The 27,951-nt window shown below is 39.8% G+C and overlaps 1 protein-coding gene and 1 pseudogene across 1 annotated transcript in view; both read right to left on the reverse strand.

Annotated features, from left to right (window-relative positions):
• Window positions 1–7,751: 7,751 nt before the first annotated feature.
• Window positions 7,752–27,951, reverse strand: part of PPA1 (inorganic pyrophosphatase 1) — a 30,529-nt gene continuing 10,329 nt past the window's right edge. Inside the window, exons 3-11 of the mRNA XM_037130586.2 lie at window positions 26,844–26,897; window positions 25,684–25,803; window positions 23,792–23,878; window positions 22,828–22,954; window positions 13,159–13,286; window positions 12,814–12,899; window positions 9,736–9,805; window positions 8,726–8,768; window positions 7,752–8,094 (exon numbers count right to left, since the gene is read on the reverse strand). Of these exons, the coding sequence (XP_036986481.1) occupies window positions 8,063–8,094; window positions 8,726–8,768; window positions 9,736–9,805; window positions 12,814–12,899; window positions 13,159–13,286; window positions 22,828–22,954; window positions 23,792–23,878; window positions 25,684–25,803; window positions 26,844–26,897 (747 nt within the window). The 3' untranslated portion in view covers window positions 7,752–8,062. The remainder of the gene's footprint in view (window positions 8,095–8,725; window positions 8,769–9,735; window positions 9,806–12,813; window positions 12,900–13,158; window positions 13,287–22,827; window positions 22,955–23,791; window positions 23,879–25,683; window positions 25,804–26,843; window positions 26,898–27,951) is intronic.
• Window positions 18,914–20,486, reverse strand: LOC119038172 (insulin-like growth factor 2 mRNA-binding protein 3; annotated as a pseudogene).

The following is a 27,951-nucleotide window of genomic DNA, read 5'->3' on the forward strand; positions in this document are numbered from 1 at the left end:
GGCCCAAGAATCCCCTTTTCCACAAGTCACCTAGGTGGGGGGTGGGCCAAGCCTGAGGAGAAATCCAGCTATAATGGGTGGACTGACTCAGAAAGACTCCTTATTCCTTCAACCTAAGATTCTCCTCTCCCATCCAAACACACTAGGGTAGTGAGGTGGGTTGGGAGGACCAGCTGGGGGACCCCCACATCCCTCCTCTACCAAGAATACCCAGCCCTATCAGGCAATATCTGCGGAGATCAACAGAGGCCCCGGTGGCACCAGACAAACCAATCAGACCAAAGTACCCTGCAAAGCTGCTGGAAATTATGCTGCTGTTGAAACCGCAAAAGTAGACCAACACCCATGTGCTAACCCCAAGTAGGGTGGTGCCAGCAAAAACAAATATCACAACAAACAAAATGTCCAGGACACTATTAACAATCACCCATCATACCAAGAACCAAGAAAAGCACAACTTGAATGAAAAAAGACAATTAACGGGTGCCAACACAGCTAAGTATCAACAAGAATTAGGCAGCCATGTTACAACTGCAATTACTCGATTAGAAATTCCTTTGAAATAAGCTAAAAAAGTGTCTTAGCAAAGAAATAACAGTTATAGGAAAGAACCAAATGGAAATAATAGAACTGAAAACTACAGTGACAGAAATGAAACACTTGCTGGGCAGTTTCAGTGTTGGAGCGGAGATGACGGAGTGTACTCAGTGAAAGGGGACAGAGGAACTCGCCCAGCCTGAAGGAGAGCAAATGGATCGAGGGGTCGGCAAGGGGGAGGCCCAAAGCCCACAGACCCGTGGGACAATAACTGAAGACCCAACACTGATATCATCAGAGTCTCAGAAGAGGGGAGAGTGGGGCTGGAGCTAAAGACTATCTGAAAAAATATGGCTGAAAAGAATGATCAAATTTGGTGAAAGACACCAACTTACAGATCCAAGAGGCTGAGCCAACAAACTCCAAACAGGATCGACTGCTCACCTAGTAATAATTATCTTAAATGTAAGTGCTCTAAATCAGCGGTTTTCAACCTGTGTGCCCCAAGAATTTTTACTACATGCAATACCTGACTACTTACTCGGGGCACTCATCTCTTTTCCCTCAGACTGTCAACTAGAAAAATGATAGCAGCCAGCACACAATAGCTGTCTGGTGTGAATGAAGCAAAATTATGCCCATTTTTGGTCAGATAGGCAAAAAATATATTTTTTGGTGTGCCACTGAATTTTAGTAATTAGTTTATGTGTGGAAAAGACAAAAATTAGAAATGTGGATTTAAAAACACAACATAACTATATGCTACTTGTAAGAAATTTACTTCAAATTCAACAACATATGGAGGCTGAAAGTAAAATAGAAAAAGATATACCTTATAAACATGAATTTTATTTTTAAATATATTTTAATTATGCTATTACAGTTGTCCCATTTTCCCCCCTTCGCCCCCCTCCATCCTGCACACCCCCTCCCACCCACATTCCCCACCTTTAGTTCATGTCCATTTGTCATACTTACAAGTTCTTGGCTTCTAAATTTCCCATACTATTCTTGCCCTCCCCCTGTCTATTTTCTCCCTACCATCTATGCTACTTATTCTCTGTACCTTTTCCCCCCTCTCTCCTCCCACTCCCCTGTTGCTAACCCTTCATGTAATCTCCATTTCTGTGTTTCCGCTCCTGTTCTAGTTTGCTTGGTCTGCTTTTGTTTTAGGTGTGGTTAATAATAACTGTGAGTTTTGCTGTCTTTTTACTGTTCATATTCATATTTTTATCTTCTTTTTCTTAGGTAAGTCCCTTTAACATTTTATATAAGGGCATGGTGATGATGAACTTCTTGAACTTGACCTTATCTGAGAAGCACTTTATCTGCCCTTTCATTCTAAATGAAAGCCTTGCTGGATAGAGTAATCTTGGATGTAGGTCCTTGCCTTTCATGACTTCAAGTACTTCTTTCCAGCCCCTTCTTGCCTGTAAGGTCTCTTTTGAGAAATCGCCTGACAGTCTGTTGGGAACTCCTTTGTAGGTGACTGTCCCCTTATCTCTTGCTCCTTCTAGAATTCTCTCCATTTTAATCTTGGGTAATGTAATTATGATGTGCCTTGGTGTGTTCCTCCTTGGGTCCACCTTCTTTGGGACTCCCTGAGCTTCCTGGACTTCCTAAAGTCTATTTCCTTTGCCAGATTGGGGAAGTTCTCCTTTATTATTTGTTCAAATAAGTTTTCCACTTGTTACTCTTCCTCTTCCCCTTATAATTCAGATGTTGGAATGTTTAAAGATGTCCTGGAGGTTCCTAACCCTCTCATTTTTAAAAAATTCTTGTTTCTTCATTCTTTTCTGATTGGACGTTTCTTTCTTCCTTCTGCTCCACTCCATTGATTTGAGTCCCAGTACATTTGGTTCCCTGTGCATTTTGCTTCATTTGACTTAGCATAGCCTTCATTTTATCTAATATGTGACCAAATTCAAGTAATTCTGTGAGCATCCTGATTAACAGTGCTTTGAACTGTGCATCTGATAGGTTGGCTATCTCTTCATCAGTTGTATTTTTTCTGGAGCTTTGATCTGTTCTTTCATTTGAGCCTTTTTTTTGTCTTAGCACACCTGTTAAGTAGTAAGAGGTGGAGCCTTAGGTGTTCACCAGGATGGGTCAACCCATGTGGCTGCGTTGTGAAGCTGTATGTGAGGGAGGGTCCGAGAAGGAACAATGGCACTTGCTCCGCTCTCTCTCTGACTTCAGTCCCTTCCCCTGCTTCCCTCAAGCAAACTGGGGCCCTCCTGGTGCTGATTCCCAGGTAGATGGGTTTGTGTACATTCTAGGACCCTGTGGGTCTCTCCAACAAACTCTCCTATGAGGCTGGGAGTCTCTCCCAGCGCCTCAATCCCACAGGTGTTTTCAATTGGTGCTTTGAGGCTTTATTTCCCCATGCTGGGACCCTGGATTGCGTGGTCTGTCCCACTCCCCAGTTTTATCTGGTTTATCTATGCGTGAATGTGGGACTGGATGTGCCCCTCCACAATCCGCCACCTGGTTGGATCCACCAACTGCTGCCTGTGAGCCGGGGTCCACTAGCCACCACTTTGCTGCAACACCTCTCTGCCCAGCCACCTGATCCGCCCCTCCTACCAGTCTGGATGAATGTGCCTACTTCACCTACTTGGTTATTGGACTTCCATACAGTTCAATTTTCTGTCAGTACTGGTTGCTTTTTTTGTTTTTAAATTGTTGTGCTTATTTGGTGGTGTGAGGAGGCCCAGTGTGTCTACCTGAGCCTCCATCTTGGCCAGAAGTCTGCAAACATTAATTTTAAAAGTGGCCATATTAATGTCTGATACTAGAGAGCAAAGAAAGTTACAAGAGACAAAGAGGAACAATACATAATGATATAAGGATCAATCCACCAGGAAGACATAAAGGTTTAAAAAATGTATACATACCAAATGAGAGAGCTTCAAAATACATGGAGAAAAAGAAAACCTGATAGAGCCAAAAAGTGAAATACATGAATCCACAGTCGTAACTGAGGACTCAACACCTTTCTTTCAGCAAATGATAAAACTAATAAAAACCAAGGACAGAGGTGTCCTTGACACTACCAACCCATAGGAGTTAGCTAAGATAAACATGACACCCCACCCAATACTACCAGTACACATTTTTCCTTCTAAGCACCTGTGGAACATCCCCCAAGTCAGACCACACTCTGGGCTGTGAAACAATCTTTGTAATATGAAGAGTAGTAAAATCACATAGAGCATGTCATCTGACCATAATGGAATCAAACCAGAAATCACTAACAGAAAAACACATTAGGGAAATAAACATATGGCTAAAATCTATCTGGCTAAAATCTATCTATAGGTTTAATGCCATGTCTATCAAAATCTCAGTAATACTTCTCATAGGCGTAGACAGTAAACAACAAAAAAAACTTATTTAAAAAGTTAAATGAGACTTCTGGCCAATATGGAGGCATAGGTAAAAATACTGTACCTCCTCACACAACCAAATTTAAGGACAACAAAGATTTAGAAACAAAAACACAACCAGAACAGACAGAAAATTGAACTGTACTGAAGTCCGATAACAACGAACCATTCATCCAGACTGGTAAGAGGGGCACAGTTGGTGGCCAGTGGGCGGAGAGGGGTTGTGGCAGGAAAAAGTGGTGGCTGCGGGACCAACCCAGGCATGCAGGCGGCAGTTAGCAGACCCCAGGCGTGGGGTGGCAATGAGCAAACCCAGTGAGGGTGCAAGGCAGCTGGCTGACTGTGGTCACACATTTGCCCACAGATAAACCAGGTGAAAAAAACAGACAGTGAGACAAATCGCACAACGCAAGGCCCCAGAGCAGGGAAATAAAGCCTAAAAGCACCAATTGGAAAAACTTTCAGGGGCTAAGGTGCCGGGAGAGACTCCCAGCCTCACAGGAGAGTTCATTGGAGAGACCCATAGGGTCCTAGAATGTATGCAACTCCACTCACCCAGCAACCAGCACCAGAAGGGCCCAATTTGCTTGTGAGAAGTGGCAGCGGGGACTGAAATCCGAGAGAGAGCAAAAAAACACCATTGCTCCCTCTCTGACCCCACCCCCAGTCACAACCCAACACCTGGATTGACCTGCACCAGTGAACAACTAAGCTTTGTCTCTCAGCCCTTCATATGTAACAGGCACAAACAGACCAAAACATTATGGCTCAAATGGAAGAACAGCTCAATGCCCCAGAGCCAATACTTCTAAGCGACCAAGAGACAGCCAACCTATTAGATGCAGTTCAAAACACTGGTGATCAGGATGCTCACAAACCTGGTTGATTTTAGTTGCAAATTAGATGAAAAAATGAAGGCTACACTAAGTGAAATGAAGCAAAATGCACAGAGAACCAAGAGTGATAAAAAGGAAACTGGGACTCAGATCAATGGAGTGGAACAGAAAGAAGAAACAACCAAACAAACAGAAAAGAATGAAGAAGTAAGAACTCAAAAAAATGAAGAGAGGCTTAGGAACCTCCAGGACATCTTTAAACATTCCAACATCTGAATTATAGGGGTACCAGAAGGGGAAGAAGAAGAGCAACAAGTGGAAAACTTATTTGAACAAATAATAAAGGAGAACTTCCCCAATCTGGCAAAGGAAATAGACTTCTAAGAAGTCCAGGAAGCTCAGAGAGTCCCAAAGAAGGTGGACCCAAGGTAGAACACACCAAGGCACATCATAATTACATTAGCCAAGATTAAAATGGAGAGAATTCTAGAAGCAAGAGATAAGGGGACAGTCACCTACAAAGGAGTTCCCAACAGACTGTGCTGATTTCTCAAAAGCAACCTTGCAGGCCAGAACGGGCTGGGAAGAAGTATTCCAAGTCATAAGAGGCAAGGACCTACATCCCAGATTGCTCTATCCAGCAAAGCTTTCATTTAGAATGGAAGGGCAGATAAAGTGCTTCTCAGATAAGGTCAAGTTCAAGGAGTTCATCATCACCAAGCCCTTATTATATAAAATGTTAAAGGGACTTATTTAAGAAAAAGAAGATAAAAATATGAATAATATGAACAGTAAAAAGACAGCAAACCCACAGTTATTAACAACCATACCTAAAAAATCAAACTAAGCGGACAGCTACATCAAGAACGGAGCCATAGAAATGGAGATCACCTGGAGGGTTAGCAACAGGGGAGTGGGAGGAGAGAGTGGGGAAAGGTACAGAAAATAAGTATCATAAATGGTAGGTAGAAAATAGACAGGGGGAGGGCAAGAATAGTATGGGAAATGTAGAAGCTAAAGAAGTTGTGACACATGGACATGAACTAAAGGGGAGGAATGGGGGAGGGGTGTGCATGGTAGAGGGGAATGAAGGTGGGAAATGGGACAACTGTAATGGCATAATCAATAAATATATTTAAAAAAATGAAAAATAAATAATAAATAAAAAGGCCCAGGGCTGCCCTGACAGGCATGGCTCTGCTGGCTGGGCATTGTTCTGCAAAGTGAAAGTTCACCAATTTGGTCCCGGTCAGGGCACACGCCTGGGTTGCAGAGCAGGTCCCCAGTGGCGAGGGGGTGGGGGTGTGTGTGACAGGCAACCAACTGATATTTCTCTCCCTCTCTTCCCCTCTAAAAATAAAGCAAAAAAAAAAAAAAACAAGAAAAGGCACAGGGCCTCAACTAATTAAACAATCAGCTTTTTTTCAATACAGAAAAAAGTGGGAGGACGTGCTCTGTCTGGCAGTAAGGCTTACCACACAGCCACAGCAATCCAGAGTGTGGTACGGACAGAGGGACAGACAGGTGGCCCAGTAGGATGGAACAGAGGACCCGGAAACAGGCCCATACAACTGACATTTAACAGAAGTGAATAACCTTCCAATAAATAATGCTCAAGCAACTGGGCATCCACAGGGGGAAAAAAGGAACCTTGGCCTAAACCTCACCTCATACAAAATAAACTCCAAATGATCACAGACTTACATGTAAAATGTAAAAACATAAAGCTTCTAGAGAAAAACATAGGAGAGAATCGGTATCTTGTAGGATACAGGAACCTACATAGGTGAGTAACTTGTACAGAACAATGTATCACTCAAATGAGTACAAGGAACACTGGAAAATCAGAATAAGATCAGTGGATTGTAATCCTTGCCGAAGTCCTTGCTGTAATATACTAAAGTTTTACAAAACCTTACCTTTGTGGGAAACTGGGCAAGGTGCAGACAAAATCTCTTTTATTTTTTACAGCTCCCTGCAATACAATGATGTCATTAAATTTTTTTAAAAGGTACAATTAATATATTACATGAAAAACATCTCTTCACTTTCACAACGGAAGGAACTGAAGTGGGGTGGCTGGCAACTGACCAAAGAGAACAGCTAATAAGCAGATGGGCGAGGATTAAAAATGCAGATCTGTATAGGTCAGCAGTCCAAGCTATTCTGGCTTATAACTCAGAAAATAATGTAAATGACTTAAGGACTGAATTAGTTGCTTAGAGAAGTAAAAAAAGTAACTATTTCATTTCAAAAGGTGAGCAGGGTTGTGTTTTCTGCTAATATAAATTAGAAAGCTTTAAAAAATTTTTAATTTAATTTATTTATTTTTTTAAGTTGATTTTTAAAAAAGATTATTTATTTATTTATCTTTAGAGGGAAAGGGAAGGAGAGAGGGAGAGAAACATCAATGTATGGTTGGTTGCCTTTCGTGCGTCCGCTGCTGGGAACTGGCCTGCAACCCAGGAATGTGCCCTGACTGGGAATCGAACCGCAACTGTCTGGTTCACAGGCCCGTGCTCAATCCACTGAGCTACACCAGCCAGGGCTAAATTTTTTTATCTTTAAAAAATATTTTATCTATTTACTTTTAGAGAGAGGGGAAAGGTGGGATAAAGAGAGGGGAAGAGAAACATCCGTGTGTGAAAGAAATGTTGATTGGTTGCCTCTTGCATGCCCTGCCTGGGAATCGAACCAACCACCTTTCAGTCTGCAGACCGGCACTCAACCCATTGAACACCACCACCCACGGCTAAATTAAAAAGCTTTGGATTTACAGTGGGATACTAAGAATTACATAAGAGCCCGGTATCAAGACTATTATAAAAATAAGGAATTTCACTCTCAGATTCCCCAAAATAAAGTTAGTTTTATTCCGATAATTATAAAATTGAATTGTAAGATCACTGATAGGAAAACACACACCAAACAGCACCCACATCAGCTTGATAATGTCCGGCTTCTTGAAAAAATAAAAATACGAGCCAAGTTTCAGCAAAATAATTTTATTTCCTAACACGCAGTAAACATATACATCCAATATCTTGCACGTTTATTCACAAATGACTTTCAAATTCCAATAACCGTTTTGATATTTAAGCATGTACTAGAAGTTACCTTAGTTGTGATATGAAAAATGCTTTTATATGGATAACACACTAAATATATTGGATTGGTCACAAGAGTTTGCTTTGGTAGATTAGTTCTATAAATTTAAAGTTTTGAAAAGCCACTACTTTTGCATCTATACTTCCAGGTGAATAGGATGCAGCAATACCCGCTTGTATCCGGGACATTTCCTTAGTTTTTCTGGTGATGGAACCACTTATCCACTGCAGTCAGAGAAAAGAAAAGCAAATGAGAATACTCATTAATCAAAATACACCCAACATATTTTGTGAGAATATTACTTTTCCTTTCTAATTAAAAAAAAAAATACACCCAACATACAACAAAGAATAATATACCTGCTCTAATGTATCCTACTATGCATTACCTTAAAACAAACTTTCATACATGCAGTTTCATTACGGCAAAAACAGGTAATTTAACACAGTGTTTTCTTCTGGGCTTCCTTATCCTTGATACTAGTCATATAAACATGATTCTCACCAGCAGAACCTGACAGCAAATTCTACATCTACGTGGGCAGAGAACTGCCGTCTGGGGAAAGCAGCCTGTGGCCACACGGGGACCCAGAGCCCAGCCTTCTCCAGTGTCCACGAAGCACCTACCCAGAACCCAGAGGAGAGCAGGTCACGGTTTGGAAGTGGCTGTGACGGGGCTTGGCACCAGAGGAGGTGCGTGCAGCCCTCGTTCTTCCCACGTACACCGTGGAACGCTGCGGACGTTTCTTCCCCCCTCCCTTCTTTTCTGGATGGACATGGTGGGTAAGATTTATCTACAATTTCCCCACACATCCACATAGCGTTTAACGTCCCTGCAGTAGAATGTTGATCTTACCGTCTGTGGGTATTGCGCAGGCAGAGTCACATGGCGGTGGTGACTAAAATAAATTATTACAATATATTAGTCTAGTCCTGTTTTTTAAAAAGCTACGAAAGTATACTGACATAAAAGTTAAAAATAAATCTGAACGAAGGATGATTATCCTAATTTTTAGGTTCTAAAAAGAATAATCTACAGGGCCCTGGCCGGGTGGCTCAGTTGGTTGGAGCACCATCCTGTGCACCAAAGGGCTGCAGGTTCGATCCTTGGTCAGGGCACATCCGGGAGGCAACAGATCGATGTCTCTCTCTCATATCAAACATATCCTCGGGTGAGGATTGAATAATTTATAGGAACAATGCAAGTTTGCTCTACTGCTAAGAAACGCTAACAAATTCAAGCCTCTCTAACAACACACATGGGAATAAATAATAAGAATAAATGTATTTTGAAATAAATAATAAAAACATTTACTCACATCATTTCATATATACTATATATATATAAACTATATATATAAAAATGTAGGTAGAGTTCTCTCACTGAAAAGTTATGATTGCTAAGCAATGACTTTTCCATTTTTCTTATTCATTTCAACTTGGTCAGGATTTATTTCTAAAGATAAATCTACATGCATTGGCTTCATCATTAAATTGTTATTTTTCCTCTTAATCACAAAGCCGTAAAAAGTGAGACCTCATTTTCTTTTGTTTTCCTTATTTAATATTGAAAATGAAGATCGTCTAGTCCAGTATTCTGGTTAATCCAAATAGGATAAAGAATAGTAAAAAATTACTTCTTTGATAAATAACATACTACCTTAAGTCTTTTCTAGGACCAGGAACCGCCCCGCCACGGCCTACTTCCCTGCTTCCGTGTGCCTGTGGTCTGTAATTCCGAGACCACGCACAGGGATGTACACACAGGAAGTGCTCAAATATCAGCTGAAAGAAGTATTTTCCCACCGACTTAGCCTGTATTTTTAGCCACGAGGTATGTGCTTTTTCAAGGAAACTGTTACGTACAGCATTCACAAAGGTTTTGACAGCATCAGGGTCATGCTTGAAGGGGCTCTCAGACACTGTGGTGTTCACGCTATTAAGTAAAACAGAAGTAGGCATGAGGTGCAGTAACAGAAAATGCTCTCTTAAGAGTTCAAAAAAACAAGGTGAAGGTGGTAGACAAGATGAGATCCAAATTGCTTCAACTGAAGTTCAAGGAAGAACCTCACATTTACTTAAGGTGCAGGATACAAAACCAATATACACAAATCTGTCGCATTTCTATACATGAATAACAAGCTGCTAGGAAGAAAAATTTAAAAAATAATCCCACTTACAGCTATATAAAAAAGAATAAAACACCTAGGAATAAATTTAACCAAGAAGGTAAAAGATTATTATAGAGTGAAAACTATAACAAATTAATAAAAATGAAAAAAACTCTAATGCCTTTTAAATAATATATTATTTATAGATATATATTATAAAATAACATAATATCCGCTAAAATAAATGGAAATATATCCTAAGCTTATGAACTATCAGAATAAAGTTGTTAAAAATGTCCATACTGCCCAAAGCAATCTACATTAAATGCAATTCCTATCAAAATTCCAATGGCATTTTTCACAAAACTAGAACAAATCCTAGAATTTGTATGGAACCATAAAAGACTCCAAATAGCCAAAGCAATCTTGAGAAAGAAGAACAAAGCTGGAGGCATCACAGCCTCAGATTTAAAACTATATTACAAAGCTATAGTAATCAGAGCTGTATGGTAATGGCATAAACACATAAATTCATGGAACCAAAGAGAGAGCCAGAAATGAAACCTACACATATATGGTCAATAATTTATGACAAAGGGCCCAAGAATGTACAATGGGGAAAAGGACAGTCTCTTCAATAAATGGTGGTGGGAAAACTAGATAGTCACCTGCAAAAGAACAAACTGGACCACTATCTTGTATCATACACAAAAATTCACTCAAAATAGATTAAAGACTTAAATGATAAGACCTGAAACCATAAAACTCCTAGAAGAAAACACAGATGGTAAGCTCCTTGACATCAGACACCAAAAGCAAAGGCAACAGAAGCAAAAATAAACAATTGGGACATTAAACTAAAAAGTTTCTGCACAGCAAAGGAAATAATCAAAAAAATGAAAAGGCAACCTACAGAATAGAAGAAAATATTTGCAAATCACACAAATAAGGGCTTAATATCCAAAATATATAAAGAACTCACACAAATGAATAAGAAAATGAACCCCAACAAACAATTTCACTCATCGGGGAAATGCAAATCAAAACCACAATGAGATATCATCTCATACCTGTTAGAATTACTATTATCAAAAATACAGGCAACAAAAAATGTTGGTGAGGATGTGGAGAAAAGGGAACCCTTGTGCACTGTCAGTGGGAAATGCATAGTCACTATGGAAAATAGTGTGAAGATTCTTCAAAAAACTGAAAATGGGACTAATGTGTGATCCCGAATTTTACTTCTGGGTATTTACACGATGAAAATAAAAACACTAATTCAAAAACAGATATAGTGCACCCCCTTGCTCACTGCAGCCTTATTTATAACAGCCAAGATATGAAACAACCTGGGTGTCCACTGATGGGGGGGGGGGGGCTAAGGAAAACGTCATACATGTGTGCACAACGCAGCATCGTCCACCTATAGAAAAGGACGAAATCTTGCCATTTACAACATGCGTGGAACTCGAGGGCACCATGTTAAGTTAAATAAGTCAGACAGAAAAAGATAAATACTGCGTGATCTCACTTATACAATTGACCCTTGAACATCAGGGGACTTAGGGGTACCGACCCCCCCACATAGTCAAAAGTCCCCATATAAACTTTGACTCCCTCAAAACCTAACTAACAGCCTACTATTGACCGGAAGCCTTACTAATAACAAAGTTTATTAGCACATATTTTGCATGTTATATGTATTATATACTATATTCTTACAATAAAGTAAGCTACAGAAAAGAAAATGTTATAACAAAATCATAAGGAGCCCTGGCTGGTGTGGCTCAGTGCATTGAGCGCAGGCCTGTGAACCAAAGGGTCAAAGGTTCAGTTCTCAGTTAGAACACATGCCTGGGTTGTGGGCCAGGTCCCCAGTAGGGGGCACACGAGACACAAGGACAAACTGATGTTTCTCTCCCTCTCTTTCTCCCTCCCTTCCCCTCTGTCTAAAAATTAATAAATAAAATCTCTAAAAGAATCGTAAGAGAAAATACATTTACACTACTGTATGTATTTATCGAATAAAATCCACATGTAAGTGGACCCATGCTCTTCAAATCCATATTGTTCAAGGGTCAGCCGTACGTAATATACTCATTTTGTAATTGGCCACCTTGCTGAATTCTTTATATTCTCTGGGGTTTTCTGAGTACACAATTGTATCATCTGCCACAATATGCTCCGCGTTCTCCAACATTCCTGAATCAAGACACATCATTTCTTCACTGACTACTATTGCCAGAACAATGTTAGTTAAGTGATAATAGTGGACATTCTCTTATAAATCTTTAAATATCTATGAAGTATATTGTCTGACCTTGGGTGAGGGGCCAGATAGACGTGGATACGAGTCCTAACTCTGAAACATTTACTGTGGGATGACTTTGGTTAAGTTTAATCTCCATCACATGCTTGGCAAACATTTATTGTTCGATAAATATTTGCTATTATTAGTGGCAGCAAATTGTGCATGCACGGTAAATACTGGTTTGGTTGTGAGGCACCTTGCAGATTTACATCGGAGAACACTAAACCTTGCACCCAGCTGTATTTTACCTATGGCATTCTGACCCCCTGATGCTAGGAACCTTTCCCAAACACCCTCACAAAGCTCTGATCTTGCTGTCCTCCTGAGAGTTTTAGCTCATCTTGTTCAGAGTATCCTATGAGCACTTTCAGGTGTTTGTCTGCCTTCTCACTTAAGCACTAAATGACAAAACCAATGATTTCTTTTCTAAATCAAAGTAATGGTGCAGTGCGTTCTGGTTACTGAAGCCTCCAGAGCAAGCTGGTCTGCTTTGTGTCAGACACACCAAGAGTCGATGCTTACCAACTGATGCCTTTTCCATCGACTTTCTTTGCCACTAGTGCTTTCCAAAAGTCGTGAGTGCTTTTAACAATATCAATGGCAAAGTCCTGTAATTTGAAGAGACATGCATAACAATTAGCAAAGTATACCTAAGACCATTTTCCCAAAGCCTGGGAACTTTGTCTCTTTTGAATCATTTCCATGGGTCGAAAATGGAAAACATTTAAATGGATAAATCCACATCAAGACTGGCATGTCGTTAGATAGAGTTTAAATGATCATGTAGTATTTAAGTGGCAACAGTACATTAAAGCATAAATCTCAGTACAAGTAGCCCTGAAGCTACAGTTCCAAATGACATATTACCTTATCTTTAAATTCTGCATTGAACGCAAACTGGTTCTCTGGTTTTCCATCGGGAACCTTGTACCTTCTAAACCAGTCCACAGTAGCTTCTAGGTAGCCAGGTTTCAGCCGCTTGACATCATTAATATCTTAGAAGAGAAGAAGCAGATTGCAAGATGCATATGTAATTACTTATGTGACAAAAATACCAAGTACATACTTACTTTGAAAGAGCTATGAGATGATCATTAAAACAAGTTCAGGATAATGGGAGAGCTAAACCCCCTGGTTGAGAAGGGACACGCAGACACATTTAAAGGAAACCATCTAGGGAGTCAGAACAGCTCTGACATTCAGTAGTGAGGGAGCAATCAGCACAACAGGAACTTCTATTAGATAAGAAGAGAGAGAACTGACCGGGGCCATATAATGAGAGGACAGTTTGGCAAGTGTGGATAATTTCTATAAGGAGAGATACAAAAAAAAAAAAAAAAAGATAGGCTGAGGCTATATTCTCAAAAGTACACCAAAATTATGCACGTTAAGAAAAAGAAAAACGGATTTCACTGACATCCACTGACGCATTACATGTTAAATGTGACTATTCTAACTATAGAACTGGCATTCTGTATCACGATGCTTTAGTTCTGGCCAACAGCAAAGTGTTTGTTCAAAACACTTTTTACTTTCTGTACAGCCATCAACAATGGCTAGCCTCAGTCAGCTTTAAATGACCAAGTTGCCACACAACGCAAGCAAGCAGAAGACACAAGTGCTAAGAAATTAATTAGGAAAAGTATTTTTGGAAGGAGGAATATGTTCAACAACAGAAGCTTATTGATATTTGTATGAAATAATGTTTAAGTCCAATTTATAACATAAATAGCTAAAGAATATAATGCATTTTATTTCATAGTACTACTAAAAGTATGGAAAATTTACAAAGTGAACTAGGAACTGTTTAAACACCGATAAATTCCTTCATTTTGAAAAATTTACTTTATTGATTTGAAAGAGAGCCAGAGGGGAGGGGTTGTTCCACTTACTTATGCATCATTGGTTGTTCCTTGGTATGTACCCTGACTGGGAATCGAACCCACAACCTTGGCATATTAGGACAATGCTCTAAACAACTGAACTACAAGGACAGGGCACACTGATAAATGTCAAGGAACTTATAATTCACATAAAATGTGTTACCTAATAGAGAACTAACTGAATACAGAACTAAATCCAAAACGGAAGTATAGGGTACGTTCTAACACATTTTCTGACCAGTTCGCCTATTCTTCAGGCACAGGCCCAACAACTTCATTTACTAACGGCACCACCGGAATTAGTGGCGGATCCCACCGGTTAAAGGAATCAATCCCGAAAGACTTAGCCTGCTTCTGGCAGATCCCAGGCCACCCACACCTCAGACAAACCTGTACACACCGGGGTTCCCTACAACTCTCTCTGTCAGGTTTAACAGTTTGCTGGAATGACTCACAGAACTCAGGAAAACACTTCAGTTCTGTTCACTAGTTTACTATAAAGAATATAGCTCAGGGACAGTCAAACAGAAGAGATGCACAGGGCAAGGTATGGAGGAAAGTGGGGTGCAGAGCTTCCACGTCCTTTCAGGGTGGGGGTCCCACCCTCCCAGCACTTTCATGTGATCACCAACTCAGAAGGGCTCCAGATGTCATTATTCCGGAGTTTTAAAGAGTTCGATATACGGCCCCTCCTGCAAGTTGGCAGATGGGCTGGAAAGTCACTTCAGTCACTTGTCTTTCTGCCAATCAGTCCCAGCCAGAGGCCAGCCAGGGGCTCCACCCCGGGGTCACCTCATTATCATAAACTCAGGTTTGCAGAACAGGGCTCATCCTGAACAACAAAAGGCACTCATCACTCAGGAAATTCCAAGCGTTTTAGGACATTTTTGAGAAAGCTGGAGACAAAGATCAAATATATTTTGTATTATACCATAGCAAGAAAAATATATAAAAGCTGACCGACTCTCTGACTGTGGACCGGACATTGAAATGTGTGCTTAGATCCACACTAAGGAAACCTGACTACCAGACACCGGAAAAGAAAGTAGGAAAAAACACCTCCTTTTGTAATGGCCACACGGTGTTCCATTGCCTGGACAGCCCATAATTATTTCCATCTAACTCTGGATGGCTATTTAAGCTCTTTCCAGATTTTCACTACAAGGGCACAAACAACGCCACCGTGAATACCCTTGTACAAACATCTTTGTGTGTATTTGTAAGAAATTATGTGGACTAGAAGTACAGTTGTTGGGTCAAAGTGATGTTGATCATAACACCACTTTCCTATAAATGTTCTAAAAAATCAATCTTATTTAGGATATTTGAAAAATATTTCTTGTATAGAATCTGTATAGAAAGTGAAAGTGGCAGTTCATCTTTTATTCATATGGTGCTTTTGACTTTACAAAGCCTGTTCCCCTGTGGTCTCTCATTCCATTGCCCCCACAAAATCATGGATTTAGAGATAATTATGAACTTCATCCAAGTTAATATATGGTTAACAAGTCCAACAATCCACTTCTTAGCACCTGGTCCCATCCTCTTTCTAATAAGAATATAAATCTTTCCTATCTACCTTTTTAAAGATTTTTTTTTTTTAGAGAGGTGAAGGGAGGGAGAAAGAAAAGTAGAGAAACATCAGTGTGTGGTTACCTCTCATGTGCCCCTCCTGGGGACCTGGCCCCCAACCCAGGCACATGCCTTGACTGGGAATAGAACCAGCAACCCTTTAGTCCACAGGCCAGCAATCAATCCACTGAGCCATACCAGCCAGTACTTTCTTATTTATCTTAGCAAGACAAATCTTAACAAGATAAAAAACTTTCTTGGCACAGTACTACATTGTAATGACAGAATAACAGTGCTGCAAGATGTCCTTGTTTACCTGTCTGTGATTAAGAAAATACAATGCCTAAGAAAAGAATGGTCCATTGCCAGGATATCTGAACTCAGGTACAATTTTTACCACTAGCTGGCTGAAGGTTAGTTGCTGTTATCTCATTACCCATCCATAACCATCAACACTCATCTTTTGTAATGAAGGTTAAAGATGTTGACTCTTGCATAAAAAATTTCAAATTTTAATTTGGTTACCAGAATCAAATGCCTTAATCAGACCTAAGAACCCAACAGGTAAGTTGCAACATACCAGATAAACGACAATGTTGTCCCCTGCAGTTCTGAGGCACAGAAATCATATGATTTCTGGCAGAACACTTAAATCTTTGACATGTACACCTTATTAATGAGTCTGATAACACTGAACTTGAAGTTGTTATGGGTAAATGTGGCCTCAAAGGTTAACAAGGGCCCCAGTATACTGGTTTACTTTGCACTGGTTGAGTCTTTGGAGTCTGCAAAACATTCCCTATTTTCTAACTGTGGGTAAGCATGGGTATGATATACAGAACTCAACGGCAAGGGCATATGAAGACTCTGTCATCTGCCTAAGATGTTCCATCTTTGGAGAGTGGCAGGAGAGAGTACTTTCAAAAGCATTAGCACTAACCACACTCAGGGTAACGTCTCATGGCAGAATCCCAACAAGACAAACATCGCAGTCTAGAAACAGACTCACAGATCCAGGGAACAAACTGAGGGCTGCCACACGGGAGGGGGTTGGAAGGATGGATAAAAAGGTGAAGGGATGGAGAAGTACAGATGGGCAGTTACAAAACAGTCACGGGCATGTAAAGTACAGCACAGGGAATATAGTCGATAATAGTGTAACAGCTACGTGTGCTGCCAGGCGGGTACTGGATTTATTAGGGGAACCACTCTGTAAATCAAATGATTGACCACTGTGCTGTACCTGAAAGGAATACAAAACATTGAATGTCAATTGTAACGGAAAGAAAATAAGTGAAAACAACGAAATGTCACAGCCTACTAGACGGTGACCGAAAGTGTTCTTCCCAGTGACTGGCGAGCAGCCGCCAGGCCCGTGCCACCCGCAGGACTGTCCGAGAGACCGCGCCCGGATACGCTTGGCTCAGCCTTCAGGCCTTCTCAGTGGCACCTCACAAACTGTTCCCCATTCTGTAGCTGCCTGCTTTCCCTAATAAACTTAATTTTAGAAGGTCTGTGGCTTTTTTTCATCTATATGTTGACAAACTATTCTGCATCAAGGTATTTGGAAAATGAAGCTGCACCTGGGGCACTGAACGGACGAGGAACAATCCCAATGCAGTGAGTACAAACTCAGTTACAGAATTACCTCCTAGCCCCGTATTACCAGGTACTCCATCATCAATGCTAAACGGAGAACACAATTCGCCATACTAAAAGGCTAGGGATGAAATATGGCAGAATTTAAGCCACCATATATAAATGTAGTACCTAATTGTATTGTTTTTAAACCACCAAATACGGGAAATCAAACACTGAGGAAGAACTCTGGCCTTAAGCACATCTCACCTGAAATCCAACCAGAAAGCCAGTCCATGATTTTTTTAAAGCAATTCATTGTATGAAAAAAAAAAAAAACCCACTAGATAATTCAGTAAAAGGATACTTTTAGGCGAAAACTACAAAATAAACTGGTTTTCTGAAAACGTTTAGGAAAACATTTCATCTCATTTATAAAATGTCAGAAATACTGATCTTCAGAAAAACTTACTTAGCCTACAGAAATTCACTTTGAAATACAGATGAGCCAAAATGACTTTTTAAAGGATTCTTGTCTATGCCCTTCAGATCAGGGTAATATGATGACTGTGCCCATTTTATGAACAAAGGCAACACAGAAACAAATCTGCGGGAAGAGTGGCCTTAGAACCCACCCACCGCTCACACAACCGTACGTGCTGGGCTTTGCCGTAATGTTATAGAATGGGCGAATGAGGTCAGTATCAAGGTTAAATGTTTTATCACAGGCGTTCAAATTATATTCCAAAAATGATTTTCTTGTATTGTCTACCTTTTGATTTTCAAATAACTAGTTGCAGAGAATACAGAAAGCCCACTACATCTTATGTAATATTTTAGATGGCCTTTCACTTTCTTGGTTTATCATTGTTTAAAAATCATCAAAAAAGCCTAATGAAGCTCATGACAGCGTCGGACACATGGAACGACAGCCTTTTATTGCCTTTAAACACTGTCAATACCCTGGAAAGGACCATCGCCTGCCCCACCTGTCCTCACAGAGACAGTTCTCCGGGGGTCTGCTCGGAGCACGGACCCACTGGTCTGGGAGGACTGCAAACTCTGTTCGGCATCCTGTGCAACAGACCAGCACTCGCCAGTCAGTTTCAAGCCCACAGGGCTGCGCCTCTTCACAGATGCACTGTCTTCAGGTGGTGACCGTCAAAATCACAACGCATTTATGCATTCCATCTTGTACCCAAATAAGAAACTTCAAGTCTCCTGAAGTCATTTGAACTAGCCATTCCAAAATCTCCTGTAGCCACTTGGCTATGAGTGCCACCAAAAACATGCCCTACCATAAACAAACAAAAACATAAACGGGATCACTGTCCTCCAACCACAGGCACTGTTCCACACCGTTGGACATTTGCTGGGTTTTCCAACCAATAAGTAGGTCGAAAGCCTCAAAAAGTCTGAAATTAGTTTTCCAGCTTTACTGTCTCCAGCCAGGGGTAAAATCCTTGGTTTCTTTTTTTTTTTTTTTTTGGCCTGTTAACTAATTAAAATTTAAGATTACTAAAAAAAAAAAAAAAAACAACCCAGTTGGACTTTTGTCTTTATAAAGTATATGAGATTTTCAAAAAGACAAAAATTCGCTTTCACTGAGGTAGTTAAAAACGTACATTTAATACGCCTGCCAGCGCCATTCAGCAGTTCCCTTAGGTTATCCGTAGTGTCTGATAAAAATAAAACAGAATAATTTTTCTATGCTAACAGCCTAACATTTACTCTCCTATAATAATTCTGTTATCCAATTTTAACTATTGGACATAGGAGCAACCTCTTTGTATTTATATGATGAATTCAGTGAATAGATCAGGAAGCCAGTTTCTGGCATTTATGGGGGAATCTTAACAAAAATTAGAAAAATTTGTTACACTGAGAATACAACGAAAGGGAAGTGCAGAGCTCCTCCCTTCCCCCTGCCCCCTTATTTATTTATTTATTATGGCAGGGTGTCATACATTTCAGAGAGCATAAAGTATATACTGTCACAGAGACAGAGGCTCAGAAACAAGTGGCCTGGTGCTTGGAAACAAGTGGCCCTGTGCCTGTGACTCAGGACATGGGTTCAGCACCCTCTGCTGGTGAAGCAATTTGCCTTCGGGTTGGCACCTGCCTCTGTGCTGGGCTGTTTCCTGAGCCTCTACCTCTGTCTTGACTGAGGTGGTCTACTGTGCAGAGCTTTCTGCTGTTGGTGCTGGCACCTGAGTCAGAGCTGTTCTCTGGGCAACCCAGCAGGCATGGAAATGACCAGTTATTTTGACCACTATTCTCATCGGGGACCTGGTCATGAGCGACAACGTCTGTGCTTGACAAATTCTGGAACTCATTCACTGCTTTGCCTCCTTTTTCAATGACTGCCAGCAGCAAAGGATGGCACTCTGCTATGAGCTTCGAGTTTCACCTGTTCTTCAGGGCTAACAAAGCCTTCTTTAATTTTTCCATAAATTCTTCCCGGAGCCTTGAACTGAGCATCTCGAGGCCCAGGGATAACCGCCATCCTCACCTTAGCAGCCGGTGCTTCAGCTGGAGCTATCTTAATAGCAGCTCCTGCAAAGCGAGCTGTTTGCGCTGCCCCTGCTTGCTGATAACAGCACGCAGGTGAATTCGGCTGGGAGATTAGTAGATGAACATTTTTTCTGATCGCTCAAACTGTGGGTGAGGAGGAGTCACAGCTGAAGGGGGCCCCAATGTGGGAGCTGGCATCCCTAACCTATGCAGGAACAGACCCAAAGCATTCAGATTTAGCCCAGGAACTAAATGTGCCTGCAGATTCATAGAAGCAATCACTTTCATACATTCCCTGATTTTCTCTGTTATCTCTTCCTCAGCTTTGGCACGTTTCAACATGGTCTTTAACTGTCACGGCGCAGGTTATAAATTGCAGCATAAATTCCTGCAATGGATATCGTGGTTCTAGTGTGTGTCTTGCTCAATTTTTAAAGGATTTTTCCTTCCTTACCAATAAGATGGCCTACAGAGGTTTTCTAGGCTAAAATCTTCAAGGTCATCTTTTCACAAATTTCTTATCTTGAGCTTCTTATGTGTAACCTCAAAAATAGACTTACAAGCCACAGAGATACCTTCAAGGGTAATAAAGATAGTAACTGACTTCTCAGCAGCACCTACATTTTCTTTTTTTTTAAATATATTTTATTGATTATGCCATTACAGTTCTATTTCCTGCCTTCATTCCCCTCCACCCTGTATACCCCCCACCATTCCCCCCCTTTATTTCATGAACATGTGTCTCAAGTTCTTTGGATTCTTTATTTCCCATACTATTCTTGCCCTCCCCCCTATCTATTTTCTATCTACTGTCTATGCTACTTATTTTCTGTACCTTCTCCCCCCTTCTCCTTCTCCCACTCCTCTGTTGCTAACCCTCCATGTGATCTTCATTTCTATGGTTCTGCTCCTGATCTAGCTGTCCTCTTAGTTTGCTTTTGTTTTAGGTGTGGTTGTTAATAACTGTGAATTTGCTGTCCTTTCACTGTTCATCTTTTTTATCTTCTTTTTCTTAGATAAGTCCCTTTAACATTTCATATAATAAGAGCTTGGTGATGATGAACTCCTTTAACTTATCTGCGAAGCACTTTATCTGCCCTTCCATTCTAAATGAAAGCTTTGCTGGATAGAGCAATCTTGGTTGTAGGTCTTTGGATTTCATGACTTGCAATACTTCTTCCCAACCCCTTCTTGCCTGTAAGGTGTCTTTTGAGAAATCCTCTGACAGTCTGATGGAACTCCCTTGTAGGTGACCCTTATCTCTTGCTGCTTCTAACTCTACCTAGTAAAACTAACATAGGACAGATAAAGAACTTCCCAGACAAGAAAAAACTAAAGGAGTTTATCCATCACTAAACCAGTAAGTACTACAAGAGATTGTAAAGGGTTTTTTTGAAGGAGAATGAAAAATATGAATAATAAAATGGCAATAACTACATATCCATCAACAATTACCTTAAATGCAAATGGATTAAATGCTCCAAGCAAAAGACATAGGGTGGCTGAATGGATAAGAAAACATGACCCTTACATATGCTGCCTACTAAAGACCCACTTCAGACCAAAAGACACACACAGATTGAAAATAAAGGGATGGAAAAAGGTATTTCATGAAAATGGAAGCAAACAAACAAAAAAGCCAGGGTAGCAATACTTATGCCTGACTAAACAGACTTTAAAACAAAGACTATACAAGAGACAAAGAAGGCCCTGGCTGGTGTGGCTCAGTGGATTGAGTGCTGGATTGCGAACGAAAGGGTCACCAGTTTGATTTCCAGTCATGGCACATGTCTGGGTTGCGGGGCAGGTCCCCAGCGGTGGGGAGTGCGAGAGGAAACCACACACTGATATTTGTCTCTTTCTCTTTGTCCCTCCTTTCCCCTCTCTAAAAATAAATAAATAAAATCTTTTAAAAAAGAGAGACAAAGAAGGACCCAGTAACTCTATTTCTGGGTATTTAGCCAAAGAAACCCAAAACACTAATTCAAAAAGACATATGCACCTATATGTTCACTGCAGGATTTACAGTAGCCAAAATATGGAAGCAGCCTTAGTGTCCATCAACAGATGAACAGATAAAGAAGAAGCAGTGCATACACACAACGGGGCATGACTCCGCCAAAACACGCCAAAACAAGAGAGTCAGATCTTGCCACATGAAAAAACACGGATGGACCTAGAGGGTACTGTGCTGAGGGAAATAAATCAGAGAAAAAGAATGCCATAGGATTTCACATATATGTGAAATCTAAAAAAACAAAATAAAAACCAAGCTGAATGAAAACAGACTCTTAGATACAGAGAACGTTTTGATGGTTGCCAGATGAGAGGGGTCTCGGGGGGAGGGGTGAAAAAGGTGCAGGGACTAAGAAATAAAAATTGGTAGTTACAGAACAGTCATGGGGATGTAAAGAACAGCTTAAGAAATACTGTCAATAATTGTGTAATACCTATGTATGGTATCAGATGGGTATTAGATTTATGAGGGTGATCACTTCATAAGTTATATAAATGTCTAATCACTGGGTTGTATAGCTGAAACTAGTATAATACTGGACATCAACTATAATTGAAATATAAAAAATTATTTTAAAAAAAGAAGCCCTTAGGGACTCTACAGTGTTGTCCAATAAATCCTTCTGTGATGACAGAAATGTTAAGAAAAAAGATGACTTTTTATGGCATATGGATTACATTTCAATTAAAACAGATTTTTTAAAATAAATGACTACAGCAACTGAGTGTGAGTATGTGGAGAACAAAAGCAGAAAATAGTAAACACAAACTATCAGATTTTTTCTTTCCTGGAATGAAGAAAGTTTACTTAATTAGAGAAGTTCAGTATTAGAAATAGCAACGCTTTGTCAAATGTTTTGCCCCTTCGCTCTTTAACAGTCTGAAGCATCATGAGGTCACAATGCCATCATTACAGGTTAAGTGGTGCATCAGATATAGGCACGAAGACTTCAGACTCTTTCAATTTTCTTACCATTAAAATTGCCTGCATCAGGATCATCCACGTTAATGGCAATCACTTTCCAGTCAGTTTCCCCTTCATCAATCATAGCCAATATGCCCAGCACTTTCACCTTGATTATTTCACCTCTTGCGCATACCTGGGAGTCAATAACCACAGTCAGAACAATACTACAGAACGAAACTATGGAAGAAAAGCTTTGCTTGGTGGATGGCAGGAAATAAGGAAGATGCCAAGTTCCTGGAGACTTACCTTAAGACTGTTCCTTTAAGCAGTTTTAAAAAAACTAAACGAGTAAATGCCTATTGGTCTTTTCTAAGTTGAAAATAAACCTTTACTACTTATAGGTCCTAAGAGAATCCGTAACATGATTCAGGATAATTAATATTTTTTAAACTGTTATTGTTTGTGCCAAAGAATGAACCCTCCATAATTTGTTTCATATACATATTTTAATGTACTTTCTCTACCTCTTATTTTATAGAAGCCACTGAGTTAGACATCATACAATATGACTGAATGACTTCAGAAACTGAATGACTACTCTTTTGGTTTCTGTTGGGGAAATAGTTGTTTACTATTTCCCCAAACCTGAGAAATGTCATGAAGACATGTAACTACAGTCAGAATTTTAAAGCAACCCTACTATGTAGAAGAATCCCTTGTACCAAGATGAAATTTGCCTCCTAGTACCCTTCACCCACTGACTGACGTCATCTGCCTTCAAAGCAATGCAGAGCACGTCCACTTCTTCCACACACATGTATGTCACGTATGCACACATTTTCTAGGCTAATTTTAAATATACCAATTATAATTATACAAATATACAAGTGCTTTAAATAAAATGGAAGTTTCTAAAGTCTCTAGTCACCCAAAGTGGTACCATTATTCATAAAATTTTCTAAAGGGTGAGTGTTATATATTTCATTAATATCATCTGGGCACTAAAGAGAAACATTTCAGATTCCGTTACCTTGCTTCCAATTTCACAGACATCGATTGGGTCATTGTCGCCACAACAGCCAGTGTGTTTGTCATTGTGTCCCGGGTCTTCCCAAGTCTAGGGGGAAGAAAGGCTTAGAGCACAGCTTCCTATGCGTGCCACTGACCGGATGGGTCGTGCTGACGTTAGAAGGAAAACACCACACAAGTCCTTCTGAAAACACAGTAACCTGCGGCTATTTGTTCTCATTTTAAAAATTCTTTATTCACAGCTAAGAATCTTAACTACACACAATAACTTTAATTAAATGCTAGGGCTCCTATTACCCATAGAACGCTACACTAAATTTAAGCTTTAAAATAGGTAATGATCCTATTTAAAACAAACAGAAATCAACCACCTCATAACTGAGACGAATGCAAACACAGAGATGGGCCTAAATATTCACTTTAAAAACATATTAAAAGGAAACTACTTTGAGGAACTCTTGGTACTTATTATCTTCTACTAACTAGATTTTCATTAAAATAAATTTCCAAAGCAGAGGTTGGTAGGCAGTAACACTGAAGCAGAAAGTATGTGTTCTGATGGTAAAAGGTTTTGTCACTGCTGGCCAGGAGCCAAAATTAAAAACTTTAGTTAGGACTTTTTGAAGCTTCAAATTGCTGGCTGTCTTTCCTGCTAAATTTCGAGAGCATCCTCGCAGAGAGCACCCCATTAAAGAACAGATGGCCTGTGTGTGCCAAGAAGCACGGTCTCAGACGTAGCTGTTGTTTTGGCTCTTCCCCCCGACCCCCAATCCAGAACACATTTCTGGGACATGTTCGCCTACTCAGCTGGGATATGAAGGGTGACAAAGGAAGACCGGGCCCCACAAAGCCAAATCCAGCCTACAGAAGAATAAGAATTTCAGCAGTTTTCCCAGATGGACGATATTTCAAGGCTGAAAACTAAATCAATTGAAGTGCAAGGTGTCAGCCTATAATTAAGGCAAACAACTTTATAATTACCTAACAAGCCAGATGAGTTTGACCTAGGTTTGGTAACAGATTGTTTCACAGTGGATCCCACTTAATAGGCTTAATGGTTAATAAAAACAAACCATTTACCAACAGGAAGAAAATTAACTGGATGTTTTGTATAAAAATCCTGAGGCCCACAACATTATCCTAGCCAAACCAGAATTAAATCCATCATTTACTCATAAGAGACAGACTGCAGTGATTCTTTACTCAAATGTTACATAAAGACCCACCGCACACTGGCACAGTGCTGGTGATTAACTCGTAAACAATGTAGATTCCCCTGCCCCAAAGGGTTGACTGTTCAGGAAAACAGAATCTGACTCTTACTTACGACAGAGAGCTTGGCTTAAAGAAGGAATCAGGACTCTAAACATAAAGGTCAACAGCTGTGTGAACCAAGTGCTTTCTTCCTCATAATAGCCACATGAGCTAAGTACTATTAATAACTCAGGGGGAGATATTCATGTCTCAGGGAGGAAGAAACGGACACCAATTAGGTAACTTAGCAAGTGGTAGCCTTGGGATTTGAACCCTAGTCTGTCTGGGGCCAAAAATCAATGCTTTTATAAGCACTAGCCTATACTGTCTCTCCTAATAGATTTGCCACTCATTCTGTAAAAAAGAATTTGTAGTTTATAACTAGTCTCTATAGAAAGATAAATATTTCAAAAAAGAACTTTCAAATGTGAACTTCAACACTGTAAACAATTACCTTTTAATTTATCTTGAAAGTAAGTTATTCAAGGAAGGATTAAATTAGTTCATTACCCATTATGTTTTTAAAGTCTATTCTAGCAAAACCTTTCTGAAGGTGTTTAAATCGTCTGTTACTAACAGCAGCAGGTTAGTTTTTTGTAAGCCAAACAGTACATTTCTAACAATTGCACAGAGGCATACCTGAGGGATGGCACCGTAGTTCCAGATATAGCCTTTGTAAGGGAACAGGTTTGCCACATAACGGAGTTTTTCTTTTTTCACATCTTGTTTAATTGGGTTTAAAGGGTCCTTTGTAGAAATCTGAAATTTAAAAAATTGTCTAATCATTGCATATTTGAATGTGAAATACTACTCAGATAAAGGATTTGCAGAAATTACTTATGGAATACACACTCCCTAGTTCCACTGTAATGATGTATTGTACCCCTAATATTTTTATAAGTTGAAATTAAAGTTTCTCCACAGTTAGCCTTTAAGTGGAAAACATTTGAGGTATATGGGAACTATCAAGAAGGGAAAAAGAACATTTATTAATTCCAGAAAGCAAAAACTAAATTTACCTGAAATAAATCCTAACATTTGAGAAATAAAAGATTTTTATTAAAAAGACAAAATAAATATTGCCAAATTCAGCTTTTTCTTTAAAGCATTTAAAAGTACTGAAATCTGAGTGTCTCTCACATGCAAAATGGGTTACATTCAAAAAGCTTAATCAATACAAAACACATAATAAATATCCATAACAAAAAGACAAATATTTACTTAGGTGTCATCAGAAGGAAATTAACAAAATGCAACAGAAATTCTAGTAAGATCATTTGTGGCTGGGGTGGCCAAGAAAAGCCTGATGACTCTGATGTTATTATGGAAGATTTTAAAAAGAACAAGACAGAGGAGAAAAAGGTAATCTCAGGCTCTGGGAACTCCAGAAGCAAAGGTACGGGGAAGGTAAGTCTGTTGCACATTTGTATATTGTAAATGGTTGAGTTTAGTTGGGGCACAGAGGTAAGATTGGAAGGCAGTGGGAGAAACAACTGGAAAACAGATTGGGACTAGAAAGAGGAAAACCCTGGGCTTTAGCTGTTTAGCCCTTGAGCAAATCAGTGTGATTAGATGAAAACCACTGTATTTTGTTGTATATAATGTGTGCTTTTTGGCCCAAAGTTTTGAGGGAAAAATACAAATTAGCATCATACACAGGTAAAATGATTACATACCACGAGTATAATAAGGGCCCGTATATAATGCACACAAAAATGGGGGAGTGCATTATACACAGGAGCACATTATATGTGGCAAAATGCGGTAACATCCTACATCTGATGTCAATCAAAACATACCTCCATTTTCGCATTAGACCAGCGTGGTACTTCAACCACCATGTGGAACACATCCTGAAAAACAAGGTCAGATGGTCACAGGAGCTAATGTGTTCTCCTCAATGAGGTGCCCTAGTCCCTCCAAAGTTAACTGATCATTGTTTCAGGTCTCTGAAGTTATATAATAAAATAGTTGGGTATGTGTGGAAAGAATATTTTTATAAAGAAAGGAAACACTTTCTAAACATAACAGAACTTGTATCTCTGAGGAAGTCCACCTTCAAAGCGATCATCTCCAAAGCCCATTCATTTCCATTGCAATTACTCAAAATGGTTTGGACCCCGTTTCAGGGATGATTTATCAGACAAATCCCAAATCAACTTAATTACTTTGTCATACTTTAGTTTTAGCCTCAAACAAAATTACTTAGCTTGATCACCCACACTATCCTCCCAACTTGGTTGTTTTTAAAAATCAAGTACCCACTCATCAAAGGGACAAGTTTGACACAGAAATAAAACATGTTCCAAAAACATTTCAACCAATGGCATTCCTAGTGTAATTAGTTTACAGCCTTAAATTGACTCCTTTAAGATGAATGACACACTCCTGCCCTACCAGCATGGCTCACTCGGTCGGGCATCACCCTGCAAAGTGCAAGGTCACCAGTATGATGCTCAGTCAGGGCGCATGTGACAGGCAACCAATCAATGTTCCTCTCCCTCTTCCTCCCTCCCTCCCCCTCTCTCTAAGAATAAATAAAATCTTTAAAAAATAAAATGATATATTTTTTACATTCCCAAGTGCTTACTGTTTAAAAACACCATGAAAGAAAATCACAGTCATCTCATTTTGCACACCTAAGTCACACACCAACTTGACATAGGGTGTCTAATTACAACTGAGCTTTAAGGAGTCAGAAAATTATTTTTACCAAGGAATAAAACTTTAAATTCAGTTTTTCAGTTTACAGCCTCTACAAGAGGCACACATGAAGCCAAGCCTACAATTACTCTATACTAAATGTGTACTTTTAAAAGTTTATTTCAAACGAGAATCACATATTATACAACTTCTTAGAATTACATCTTCGCTAGTTTGCATTAAAAAATAGACTTATAGAATTGT

The sequence above is a fragment of the Artibeus jamaicensis genome, unplaced genomic scaffold (assembly GCF_021234435.1).
Source record: "Artibeus jamaicensis isolate MK-2021 breed Jamaican fruit bat unplaced genomic scaffold, CSHL_Jam_final contig_332, whole genome shotgun sequence".
Taxonomy (NCBI): Eukaryota; Metazoa; Chordata; class Mammalia; order Chiroptera; family Phyllostomidae; genus Artibeus; species Artibeus jamaicensis.